General features: G+C 40.2%; 1 protein-coding gene across 2 annotated transcripts in view; it reads left to right on the top strand.

Annotated features, from left to right (window-relative positions):
* mpi (mannose phosphate isomerase) overlaps positions 1-12096 on the top strand; it is a 12561-nt gene extending 465 nt beyond the window's left edge. The window contains exons 2-8 of one of the 2 annotated variants that reach the window (XM_043680364.1): positions 2512-2639; positions 3664-3864; positions 5120-5261; positions 6598-6777; positions 8194-8367; positions 10482-10690; positions 11708-12096. In XM_043680364.1, the coding sequence (XP_043536299.1) occupies positions 2512-2639; positions 3664-3864; positions 5120-5261; positions 6598-6777; positions 8194-8367; positions 10482-10690; positions 11708-11920 (1247 nt within the window). In that variant the 3' untranslated portion in view covers positions 11921-12096. The remainder of the gene's footprint in view (positions 1-2511; positions 2640-3663; positions 3865-5119; positions 5262-6597; positions 6778-8193; positions 8368-10481; positions 10691-11707) is intronic. The other variant, XM_043680366.1, reaches the window with a different exon arrangement.
* Positions 12097-13980: the final 1884 nt, after the last annotated feature.

Here is a 13980-nt window from a genome sequence, read left to right as displayed (position 1 = left end):
ATCCTTCCTCATCTCCCCTCCCATCCTATCCACCCTCTCACAGCCAGTTGAGAGCATTCTTAATTAGTAAGTTTTGAGAAGATTTGTTGCTCAGGTTAGGTTCTGGATGTAAGTTTACTTGCTGAGCTGGAAGGTTTATACTCAGATGTTTCTTCACCATATTAGCTAACATCAGTGAGCCTGTGGTGAAGCGTAGGTGTTATGACCTGCTTTCTATTTGTGTTTAGGTTTCCTTGGGTTGTTGATGTCACTTCTGGTTCTTTTTCTCAGAGGGTGGTAGATGGGGTCTAAATCAATGTTTGTTGATAGACTTCTGGTTTGAGTGCTATGCTTCTAGGAATTCTTGTGCATGTCTCTGTTTGGTTTGTCCAAAGATGGATCTGTTGTCCCACTCGAAGTGGTGTCCTTCCTTATCTGTATGTAAGGATACTAGTGAGAGTGGGTCATGTCTTTTTGTGACTAGTTGATATTTAAATATCCTGGTGGCTAGCTTTCTGCCTGTTTGTCCAATGTAATGTTGTTACAGTTTTAGCAAGGAAGCTAGCCACCAGGATACATGCACGTTAACTTGCCACAAAAAGACATGACCCACTCTTACTAGTATCCTTATATACAGATGAGGAAGGACAACATTTTGACTGGGACAACACATCAGTCCTCTGACAAGGGATCCCACACTGCACAAGCTTCCTAGAATTCCTTGAAGTATGGCACTCCAACAGAACCCTATCATGAAACACATTGATTTAGACCCTATTCTACCACCCTCTGAAACAAAGAGCTGGAAATGACATCACCAACCCAAGGAAACCTAAACATATAAATAGAAAGTGGGTCACAACATCAGCGATTCACCAGAGGCTCACTGATGATGTTACCTCATGTGGTGATGAAACATCTGAAAACGAATCTTCCTGCTCAGCGAGCAAACATGCATTTAGAACATTCTTAATTTGCTGGCCTTCCAGGATTTTTACTGCTTTGTTGGGAAAAGCAATACAAATGCCTTCTCAGAAACCTTGCACAAGCCACTCACTTCCTGAACTACCAATCTTTCTTGTTATCAGTATTTTGGATGAAGTATGTGTCAATATTTCCTTCAGTAAGTGGCTGTAAAGAGCTTCCCATTTAATGAGGCAGTTCTGCTTTAGTGAGGAGGCTCTGACCATTTGATTTTGTTTCTAAAACGTCTTGCCCACCTTTCCCACTATATTGGACTTTATAAGGGGATATGTATCAATTAATCATGGGCAGTGCTGCTGCCAGTTGATTTAGAACATAGAAGAATACAGCGCAGTACAGGCCCTTCGGCCCTCGATGTTGCGCCGATCCAAGCCCACCTAACCTACACTAGCCCACTATCCTCCATATGCCTATCCAATGCCTGCTTAAATGCCCATAATGAGGGAGAGTCCACCACTGCTACTGGCAGGGCATTCCATGAACTCACGACTCGCTGAGTAAAGAACCCCTAACATCTGTCCTATACCTACCACCCCTTAATTTAAAGCTATGCCCCCTTGTAATAGCTGACTCCATACGTGGAAAAAGATTCTCACTGTCAACCCTATCTAAACCCCTAATCATCTTGTACACCTCTATCAAGTCACCCCTGAACCTCCTTTTCTCCAATGATTTGTGCTCATCCTACTTTATTGCAATGTTCACACCAACTATTAGCTACTCTAGTCTTATGCACGTTGCTCTTGGTTGGTCTAATGAAAAATAAGCTGGAAATGTGTTGCTGGAAAAGCGCAGCAGGTCAGGCAGCATCCAGGGAACAGGAGAATCGACGTTTCGGGCATAAGCCCTTATGCCCGAAACGTCGATTCTCCTGTTCCCTGGATGCTGCCTGACCTGCTGCGCTTTTCCAGCAACACATTTCCAGCTCTGATCTCCAGCATCTGCAGACCTCACTTTCTCCTCCCTAATGAAAAATAAGTCAAAAAGTGTGACACTGGAAAAGCACAGCCAGTTGAGGAGCAAGAAAGTTGATGTTTTGAGCATAAGCTGTTCATGAGGAATGCTTGAAATGTCAACTCTCCTCTTTGGATGTTGCCTGAATGGCTGTGCTTTTCCAGCACCACACGTTTTGACTCTGATCTCCAGCATCTGTAGTCCTCATTTTCTCTGATTAGAAAATGAACCTGGCGATTTGAAAGATTGTATGTGGGCTCAAAATCTGGGACAACACATCAGTCCTAGGACAAGGGTTGCCCACACTGGACATGTCTCCTAGAATTCATAGAAGCATGGCACTCCCAACCAGAACTCTATCAACAAACACATTGATTTAGACCCCATTTGACTTTTACATGATTTCAAAGTGTTCTTTGTTTTAAAACAAAATTGTCTCAATTTGCAGCTTTTTATTGCCTAATTGATTTGAAAGTTAAAATCAAGTTCAGTATCTTAATTCTAATATGCACTGTGTCAAGCAATCACCATACCTTGAGTGTTGCACTATAATTTAGAGACCAACAGCGATCTTCAATCTTTTTGTTTCTTCAGTGTTCCCGCTGAAGTGTGTCGTGCAGCATTATGCCTGGGGGAAAGTTGGCCTGGAGAGTGAGGTAGCAAAACTCACTTTAAGTGATGATCCCTCTATAGCCATTGAGCAAGAGAAACCCTATGCTGAGGTACTTTAGTTTTCTTCACTTCATACAAAATCCAAGGTGGTTGTTTTTACGTGGAGGTACATGGGGTCAACTTTCAGAGAGCGTTGTGATGTCAGTAACTCTTCTTTGGTGTGAGTGAGCTTTATTTCCCTGCTCCTTGGCAGCTGTGCATCGTAATGCTGATGCCTGTCTGGCCTCTATCAGCGCTGCTTTGAGCCAGGTATCCAGCGATTGTGCAGTGGAGTGTTCAGATTTTTTCGCTCAGCAGTTGTGCTTGGAAGTTGGGCAGATCAGAAGCTTGGTAACGTGGGTCATTCATATGAGGCCACTGTCCCACTCTGTGATGCTGTGCTTGGAACTCCCTCTCAAGAATAAATCAATATGATTCAGCAGTAGGCATTTCCACTTTCAGACCTTTGTGTTAATTTCAAAGATTAATCTATGATGACACTTTTGTGCTATGTGACAAAAGCTGTATTGTCATCTTTTTGCAAGATGTTAAACAGACCTGTTCAAGTAGGTGTGTGCTGATGATTTGGCCTTGCTAATCTTTATTTATCTAATATCTTGGCAAAAGGGTTCAATTTAATTCAGTTTGTACTCAGGCCAACAATTCTGCACCCCAACAAATACCAGCATAAAACGGTTTGCTCGACTTGCTAACTTACTCATTGACTGATACAGAAAAGAATTATTCCTCCTGCTGAAATATTAATTCAGCACTCGGTGTTCTGAATGACTAAGATATGAGAAGCAAACAAATCTGTTGTGTGGTAAAGCCTCCTTCCCTGCTTTGGCCAACACTGGGCCTCCTGCAGTTCATTTGGGAATTAAGGAATGCTGTTAATTTCAAATGGCAGCGTTTATAAAATAAATCTGCTCACATGAAATTATTCCCAACATGTTGCAGTTTTTTTGTGGTGTTACCTTGTTAATGAATAGCATTGACAGCACAAGAACACTAAAATGTGTAAAATAATTAAGGAAAATACAGGAATGATGAGCTGAAAAGTAATTTTTAAAATTTGTTATAATTTTCTAATAGTTATGGATGGGAGCGCATCCCAAAGGGGATGCCATTATCTGCGACAACAGAATTCCTCAGAAGACTCTTGGGGAATGGATTGCCAAGCATCCTGACTGTTTAGGGTCAAAGGTGAAAGATATTTTCCAAGGGCAGCTTCCCTTTCTGTTCAAGGTGCTTTCGGTCAACATTTCGTTATCTATTCAAGCTCATCCAACCAAAGTAAGTGAAGAAACGGTTAACTGTTTCTAGTCAACTGGACATATATCATGTTACATAGATTCTACACTTGGTTTGATCCGGAAATTTTTTTTTGTACGCTCAGAATCTTAAAAATGCAGTCTTGTTCAGAATTTGAGAGGAAAACCTAATTTGCAGCGTAAATGTCATTTTAAAGGTTATTGAGTTGAAGACAAAACATACTATCTTCAGCAGTGAGTTGCATCCCCAAGTGTTGATGCATTTGCAGATGCCCCTTCTGACCTTTAAAGATGGGAGCAGTTGTCCACGAGAAGCTGGTTTTTTTGTTTCAGAATAATTATTCTATTGGGATCCAGCAAAATGAAGAAACACGTTCTTTCGATAAGAAAGTAGCGACTGTCAAAACCTGATGCTTGTTCTGCTCAAGATTGACAGAAACCTAATGAATTCTAGTATTCCGTCATGGGTCCCAGTTTGGTCTTGGATAACGTTGTTAATTGGATCCAACTGTGGACATTTTGATGGGGCAAGTCACTGAACACAAATTTAGAAAAAGTAATTTCTGTAGAATAATGAGCTGCTTAATTTGTTACCTCGACAAAATCAGTGGTTCGGAATGAAAGAGAATATGTTGGGCTGTAGTTCACAATGATTAAGCACGGAAATTAGTGTTTCCTAATATGGAGCAAAAGGTTCAAATTTTAGTCCTTTTTTAAAGTCGTTGAATGTTGACGAGCTCTTCTTTTATCCCTGGTACTTTTAATTCCAGCTAAGGTGACTGATCAACTGTATCTCTGCCAAACTAAACTATCATTAACTTAACTGTTGCAAACTTCCAAGTACACCTGGTTTTTATTTACATGGGCATGTCAAGATGGTCTCTCCTAAGCCTTGAGTTAAGGCAGTCAAAGATTATTTAAATAAAAGTCCTTTTGTTTTTACTGTTTACAGAGTCATGAATGTGTAGCAAATGCATTTAGTACGGAATTTGCTTGAAATATTGAAGCACACCACCACCTACGTTATTGGGGTAAATTTATGTTTCCACACCGTTTGGTCAAAGTGAGATTGATCATAAGATTTTGATGGACTCTGAAGCGCATCATCCTGTTCCTGTTCTGTGTCTCAAAGCTTAAGCATTTGAAAAATATATGCATAACATGTTTTTACAGGAATTAGCACTCTACACTGAATTGTTGGGAGTTTTATACTATCTTCTCTTAGATCATTCAGCACTGCATAATTCACAGTTTAACAAAGTTTGTGTCTTTTTCAGGAATTAGCAGTAAAACTGCACACTCAGTTTCCGGATCGCTATCCGGATAAAAATCACAAACCAGAAATGGCGATTGCACTGACTCCATTTGAAGGGCTGTGTGGATTTAGACCAGTGGAGGAAATTATTGGATTTCTGAAAAGTAAGAGGATTTCTGACATGTATTGGTAAGAACTGTAGGGAATCTCAATCAGAGACCTCTGGATTATACACTGTTTTCCATATTCTAGACACACTACCTTGTTGTTCTGCCGTGGAATCTCATGGAGCAATATTGAAAGATCAGCCCTCCTGTTTAATGTGTAGATTTCCCACAAGTTGCTATTAGTAATCTGATTTGGTAGCACTCTTACTTTCAAGACCAAAGGTGGTGGTTCAAGGTTCATAGAAGTCTGGAGGACATATGGGCTATTATATCAGTGCAGTAATAAGGAAAGGCTGCATTGTTGATGTACCAATGATTTTCCTGTTCACTGTTTGAAAAAAATGTTTATGCTACTTGTCAAACATTACAGGACAAGTTGATTGCTGAATTTATCTGCATAAATACTGGGTGCTCATCATTGAGCTGTAAATAACTTTATGATGAATTGAGGATGTGGTGAGGTCCTGTACAACCAAAGGTTCTTTTGTATTATCAAAATGCACCCTTAGAGCTGGGATATCTGTTTATAACATTAACACAAATATTTTCCAAAGTCATTGGTTTGTCAATGATTAAATCCAACTTTTAAAAAATGACTTAATGCCCCTTGTTTCTTATCTTCTGATATAAGTAGACACTCTCAAGACTTACTTGACCTCAGCCTGAAAACTGTGATAGATTTTGGAACGCGTTTTTTTTAGCAAAAGGTTTGGACCTTGTTAATTCATATTGGAAAACCTTAAGCTAGCGAGTAGGAACGCAGGAAAACCAGTTACGTAATTGCAAAGCACTTTATCTTAATTGCCAGGTTGTTGCTGACATTGATTCACTTTAAATGCATTGGACTTAATAACACTTTCCTATTTGTCCCCATTTCCTATGTCAGAAATTTTTCTCATCTTAAATATTTTTTCAAAAAGTATTTGAGATTAAGTCAGTTTGGGGTAGCTGGATTTGAGATAGTGTACTTGCATTGTCCTTTCATCTCTTTTCCTAATGGTAGTATCTTGGATTGATCATGATTCCTCATTAAAACAGCAACCTCCACTTCCTTGTGTAACATGCTCTTCTAAAAGTTCAGATATAGATACTCAACAATGTGTGCCCTTCCTCTTAAGTCTGTCCTCCTCAATCAAGAGTTGCGCTATGCATTTCGATCATTATTGGTAATACAAGCAGGAATTTTAGTTGCTATTCCTTGTCCCAACTATCTTCATCATTTTGTAGTGTTACACCCGAAGTATTATCTAGCCTTCCTCTTTCAGATGGAAACTGAACAAATGTCTGACCTGCACTGGTTCCCTTCTCTTGAGACACTTTTGCTTTGTTGCAGACGTCCCGGAATTCCGTACAGTCATTGGCAACGAAGCTGCCGAAGTGCTTGAAAATAACACTGGTGACCCACGTCACGTATCTGATGCTTTGAAGAAATGCTTTACCCGAATGATGAACTGTGAAAAAAAAACCTTTATTGATCAGCTGAACATGTTGGTGAAGAGGGTGTTGCAAGAAGGTTTGTTACATTAATAATCCGCCTGAAGAAAAGAGTTAAAGTCAAATGTAAATTAGCTTGCACTCACTAAGCTAGTGTTTATTGTGCAATATTTCTTAAACATTTTTATGTAAGCTTGTCGTCATATGGAACTCTTAAACAAATATTTGCATTTACCTACCAAATCCCAGCTGTCGGAAATGACTTGCTGGCAATTACTTGAAATGCAGTTACTGGTTTGCAAGTATGTGATAGCCATTTTACTGCACTTAACGTATAAAATAGGAGTAGAAGGAGGCCATTCAGTCTGCTGCACCATTCAATGAGATTTTGACTGATCTTCAGTATCATTTCCTGCACTCTCCATGAATCTCTTGGTGTTTTTAATGTGTAGAAATATCTCAACCTCCATCATTAACATTCTCAATAACTCTCCACCGTCCTGTAGGGTAGAAAATTTCAACGATTCATAACCCTCTGAGTAAAGAAATTCCTCCTCATCTCTGTCCTAAATGGACTGCCTCTGTTTAGAACCTCTCATGGTAAGATCCCACCAACATTAATAAGATGAATTAATGATGGATGTTGGTGAGACAGTGATATTATCTATGACACTACGAAGGCAACCTTCCCTTGAAGTGATGCACTGTGATCTGCATTCACAGGATTACCAGTGCCTAAATCTCTTACCCACAAGGTAGTGACAGTCCTGCTCTCTCTATTGCATTGCAGTTGAGCTTAAACCTGAAATGTGGCTTGAACAGAAAGTGTTACCAAGTTAACCAAGCTGCCATTTAGTGCCATTGAACCTGTTGTTCCTGCCCTGACTCTGAAAGAATCATCAAGTTAATCCCACTCTGTCATCTTTCTTCATATCCTTGCAATATTTGTTCTTTTTCAATATTTATACAATTCTTTTTTGAAATTGTTTCAGAATGCATTGCAATTCATAATGATTTGCTGCATGAAGAAAAATTCTCTACATCACCCATCTGGCACTTTTATTAATTATTCTTAAATTTGTTTATTGTCACTACTGATACTCCTCTGGTAGAAACCATTTTTCTCTTCTCAAAGCCGTCCATGATTTTGAATGCATCTCTTAAAGTTCCTTTTAACCTTCTCTGGTCAATGGAGAGCTATCCTGACTTCCATGTGGTTGCAATTCTGCATAAAGCTCCAGATGCTAAAAATAAACTTATTTAGGGAAATGCTGCAATTGTACAATAGGGAATTAGCTTTGCAAAGAAAGACTGGTCACTATTTCAGGCATGTCCTTCAATAAGGCTGATAGTCAGCCAACTGAAAAAAACTAACCTCTGCTTATTGTGCTTTATGTTTGTGACATTTTTATGTTTGCGGATTTTAGTGTTTGCCATTCTAATTATTAATGAAGTGCATGCAACAGTTCAAAACTAACAGCGACATCTTCTATAGATGATGCAGGAAAGGACACTACAGGAAGTAATGGTGAGCTCTTGCTACGGTTGCACTCCCAGTTTCCAGGGGATGTTGGGTGTTTTGTCATCTACTTTCTAAACCTAGTGAAACTGCAACCTGGAGAAGCCATGTTTCTGGGAGCCAATGAACCCCATGCTTACCTTTATGGAGGTAAGACTAAAGACCTCTTTACAAATTGGCAGGACAGGAATGATGAGTGGTGCCATTAACTCAATTATGTTTAATGATTTGATTGGTTCATGTTTCATTGTTATATTATTGGTGTCAAACTCTACCCTCGCATTTTGAGAAAAACATAATTGTTGTCATTTGGCTTTATTTAAACTCTGGAAATATAGAAAACAGAATTTTTTAAATGTCCTCTGTTTGGACTGGGTTTGGAGAGTTGTTTTGACTTGTATGGGTGACCAGTGGGCAGAATTTCAAGTAATAGTTAAGCATTGCAGAAGATTATATTGTAAATTGTATTTTTCCTGTGCTGTGTTCCTATTATTTTTGACCTGGCAATCAACCGTGTCAAATGTTGACGCAAAAGTGTTGACTAATAAGGTGATAGCGGGAAATAATTTTTGATAGTTGGAAGTGTGAACAATTTTTAGTAACTTGCACCATTTAGAATGATTATGTCGACATCTGTACTACTACTTGAATTCTTGAATTAAATTGTGAACGTGGCTGGCTAGGCTGGAATTTATTGCCCATTCCTACTTGTCATTGAGAAGATATGGGTCACAGAGTCATAAAGTCATAGAGATGTACAGCACAGAAACAGACCCATTGGTCCAACCTGTCCATGCCGACCAGATATCCCAACCTGCCAGCACCCAACCCATATCCCTCCAAACCCTTCCTATTCATATACCCATCCAGATCCCTTTTAAATGTTGCAATTGTACTGGCCTCCTCCACCACTTCCTCTGGCAGCTCATGCCATACACGTACCACCCTCTGCGTGAAAAAGTTGCCCCTTAGGCCTGTTTTATATCTTTCCCTTCTCACCTATGCCCTCTTGTTCTGAACTCCCCCACCCCAGGGAAAATACTTTGTCTATTTATCCTATCCATGCCCCTCATGATTTTATACACCTCTATAAAGTCACCCCTCAGTCTCTGAAGCTCCAGGGAAAACAGCCCGAGCCTATTCAACCTCTCCCTATAGTTCAAAACCTCCAACCCTGGCAACATCTTTCCGGTAGGAAGGAGACCAGAATTGCACGTGATATTCCAACAGTGGCCTAACCAATGTCCTGTATAGCTGCAGCATGACCTCCCAACTCCTGTTCTCGATACTCTGACCAATAAAGGAAAGCATACCATATGCCGTCTAATCCATCCTATCTACACTTTCAAGGAGCTATGAACCTGCACTCCACGGTCTCTTTGTTCAGCAACACTCCCTAGGACCTTACCATTAAGTGTATAAGTCCTGCTAAGGTTTGCTGTCCCAAAAAGCAGCACCTCACATTTATATAAACTCCATCTGCCACTTATCAGTGGGTGAGTTGCCTCCTTGAACTACTCAATTTATGTGGTGTTGATACACCTACAGTACTGATAGGGATGGAATTCGGCATTTTGACCAAGAGGTAGTGAAGAAACACTGATATAGTTCCATGTGAGGATGTTTTGTAGTCTGTGGAAGATCTTGCAAATGCTGGCGCTCCCATGCATCACTTGCTCTTGGCCTTTCGGTTTGTAGGTCTGGCAGGTGATGTCAAAGGAGTGTTGCTATGGCTCCTGCAAATAGTACACACTGCTGCCACTGAGTTGGTATTGGAGGGTGTGAATGTGGGGAGTTGGTGTATGAGAACCAGTCATGCAGAGCTGTTGAAGTATAGTTCTGTATAGCGTTAAGATTCTTGAATGTTGTTAGAGCTGCATTCATCTAAGCAAGTGATGAGTATTCCATTGCACTCCTGACTTTTGACCTTGTAGATGATAGATGGCTTTGGAGAGTTAGGGGATGGGTGACTTGCCACAGAATTCCAAGTCTCCAACCTAATCATAATCATTATATTTATATAGCTTGCTCAGTTTAGTTTCTGGTCAGTGATAACCCCCAGGATGTTGATGGAGGATTCAGCATTGGAATGCCATTAAATGTCAGAGGGATGAGGATTACCCACCACTTGTATAGTGCGAATATGCATTTTTCAAATTCTGCAACTAACACATCAGCTATTCTGGCTCTAATTGCTGAGAGATATGTAAGTGATAGCATGTGAATAATGAGCAGGTGTTGATTAACTTTATTTTCCTTTCTAGATTGTATAGAATGTATGGCATGTTCTGATAATACTGTGCGAGCTGGGCTCACTCCAAAATTCATTGATGTTCAGACCCTTTGTGAAATGCTCAATTACACACCTGCACCAGCAAGGGAGAAGATCTTTCCATCTGTTCGGGATCCTTGTGATCCATGTGTTTCTCTGTATGACCCTCCAGTGCCCGATTTCACAGTGATAAAAATAGAGGTATGGCTCAAGCTGCAATCAATGTCAATGTACCATTGCCAGATGCTTGATCTTCTGCAGCCATTCATTGATGAACCTTTGCATATATCTGCATTCTGGCTCTGGCTCTGCATAGATGCTCTTTCTATTTTGCTGTGATAGCCAAGAGAGAGTGTAAAGAAATGCTGACAGTTTTGAGCTGAGAGCAAGTTGCACGGTAGATCCACAAGGAACTGATGACTTCCCACACAAGCTGCATAATGCAGACCTTCGTACAGGTGCATGCACTGGTGTTGGATGAGAGGGGAGCCCGCAGTGAAATGATCACTTTGCATTACATTGAATTTATGACACAAAACAGAATATTCAGCCCAACAGGTCAGTATAGATGTTAATCCACCACACCAGCTGCTTCCCATTCTAGTTATTTCAATCTGTTGACCTATTCTAATCTTTTCTCCCTCCTGTACTATTCTAGTTAAATGTAGTTATTCTGATCTGCTGAAATACACCATGTGATGAGTTTCACATTTCCCCAACTGAAGAATTTACTCTTGGATCCATACTGGATTTATCAATGATTTAGATCTCCTAGATTTTGGTATCCTACCTCTACCCACCCCTACCCTTTCCTCGTTTCTCCCCAACTCTCTTTCTATCCATCCACCTCTTCTCCCCCCCCCCCCCTCAAAACATCTACCTTAGCAAGTCCTGTCATCGTTTTGAATCCCGCCAGCTGGTCTGTTCTCTGTTTCTAGAGAAAATATTTCCAGCTTGTTCCATCCTTTCTGATAGTTAAACCTCCTCAGTTAAAATATTATTCTAGTAAATCTTAATTGTACTTTCTCCAGTACTTTGTGTTCCCCGTGTATTGTCGAGGTCAGAATTATACAAAACATTCAAAACTGTGAGATGAGCTATATTCTACCTAAGTTTGTAACTTCCCTGAACAATACCTACTGTGAAAAGAGCTGAATCTGTTAGTTTTGATAATCACCTGATAATTTTATAATCCTAAATAAAATTTCTTCAATCCAGGTTCCAAGTTCGGTGAAACGGTACAAGGTAGCCTCCATTGATTCTGCAAGTATCCTGCTGGTCATTCGGGGTGAAGCCACAAGCACAGCTAGCCCGTCTGAAGTCAACATTCGGCGAGGATCTGTGCTATTCATTGCAGCCAACGAGGGGGTTGGCTTGTGTATCCGTTCAGTGGATGGGATGCTGCTTTTCAGGGCATGCTGCATGCTGTAACCTGCCTCAACATCGATTCCATATCCCTAGGATTAGAAATGGACTACATTATAGTAGACAAATGGATAGATTGGATTGGAGCAATGTGCACTACGTTAATCAATTATGCATTTGTGATGAAACTCAAAATTTATACTTCAAATTTTCGTTCAATTACATTGTATTTGCTGATGCTTTTTTAATGTTACTCTGGCTTTATTTGTGTTGAGATAATCTATTTTTGGTTGTTCTCTACTATAATAACGCTTCTGTTTTAATTTTTGAACCACTGAGCTCCTCACCCTTCCACTCTTCAGAGTTTGCTACCTGGCTGTATCACAGTGTACCCTCTTAATGCTTGGTGGTCAGGGGCCATTGCATTTGTTGGTGAACCTAGGTATCCAGCTCCTGGTGGATGGGGAAAGGAGCATGTTTTTAAACAGTCAAAAGGTCACTGCTTTTTTTTTCATGAGTTGCAGCCAAAGTCGTTGTTTGACCAAGTTTAAAGACCAATGGTCTACCTCCTGGCATTTAATACCTCACTTTGTGACTGTTGACTTCACCCAGTAGTGGAAGTTACTATAAATCCCAGCATTTCTTTAATTTTTAAAAAGATTTGCCTGTGGAATGTGGGCATTACTGCCTAGGCCAGCTTTTATGTCCATCACTAGTCTGACACAGCTGAGTGGCTTGCTAGGCCGATTAAGGTGGCAGTTAAGAGTCTGCGGGTCTGGAGAGACACGTAGGCTAAACCAGGGTAAGGGTTTGCTTCCCTAAAGGACATTAGTGAAATAGCTTGGTTTTTACAACAACTGACGATGGTTATTATTAAGCTATTAATTCTAGATTTTCATTGAATTCCATCATTTGCTGTGGTGGGATTTGAACCCGGGTCCCCGGAACATTACTGGCCTTTGGATTATTAGCCTACTGACAATACAACTGGACCACTGCCAAGACATTAAGTTTCAGTGAGTATCCCTTTGCTGGCCTAGCTGTCTCCTTAAATTTAAACTGGATTTTTAAAAATTAATCACAGGATGTGTGTGTCACTGTCTTTGCCAACATTTATTGCCCAGAGGGCAGTTAATAGCCAACCACATTGCTGTCTATCTGGAGTCACATGTGGGCCAGACCGAATAAGGATGGGAGTTTCCTTCCCTAAAGGACATTAGTGAACCAGATGGGTGTTTCTCGACAATCATCGGTAGATTCATGGTCACCATTAGACTCTTAATTCCAGATATTTATTGAACCCAGGTCCCCAAAACGTTACCTGGGTCTCTGGATTAACAGTCCAGTAATAATACCACTAGGCCACCATCTCCCAGTACTTTTTTTTTGAACCATGAGATAAATTGTGTTTTTTAAAACTTCATCTTGTTACTTGCATCCTGATTACCATTCTGTTACATATCGCAGAAACGTACAGCACATAGAGATACTCAAATCCATCCTGGCTTTGTAAAAAAGACACCTGATTAATCTTTTAATTGTAAACTTTTCCTCTTAATATTTCGATGATCGTAATTGTGGTGCTGTTGTTTTGTTTTTGGTCATTTAAAATCCTACCATGGTATGTTGTTGTGACTATGGTATGAAAGACTTGTTCAAATACTTTAGATATGCCTTGCACTTTAGATATTTTAGCTGATGCTAGAATCACAAGTTGAAAAAATATTTCTGTGATGTCTTATGGCCATGCCTTTCTCTGACAATCTCTATAAGAATGGTACTATTATTTGGCTGGTTTCTGGTTTGCCTTAGCAGTCTGTTACTATTTCAAGCATAGTACCCGCACCACTACAGCTTAGGGAGTGACCACCTGAAGCATTGTGTTCCTCAGGTACGAGAATCACTTGCAGAGTTTCAAAATTTAACTTGGCCTGGTGATGGCCGTGCCCTGCTGCAAAATAAGTGCCAGGGATAAGAATTATTCTTATCTCATCAGACTGGCAATTTAACTCCTCCTGCCTATCCCATATTGTGTCAAGTCACTATCTGTGGATTAACAGTATTGTCAACGTTCTGGCCAGGAGAGAATACTGCAGACATATCTGAACAGATGGCTTTGAAGGCAT

Source organism: Chiloscyllium plagiosum, chromosome 40 (assembly GCF_004010195.1).
Source record: "Chiloscyllium plagiosum isolate BGI_BamShark_2017 chromosome 40, ASM401019v2, whole genome shotgun sequence".
Taxonomy (NCBI): Eukaryota; Metazoa; Chordata; class Chondrichthyes; order Orectolobiformes; family Hemiscylliidae; genus Chiloscyllium; species Chiloscyllium plagiosum.
This window is presented reverse-complemented; position numbering and strand designations above follow the sequence as displayed.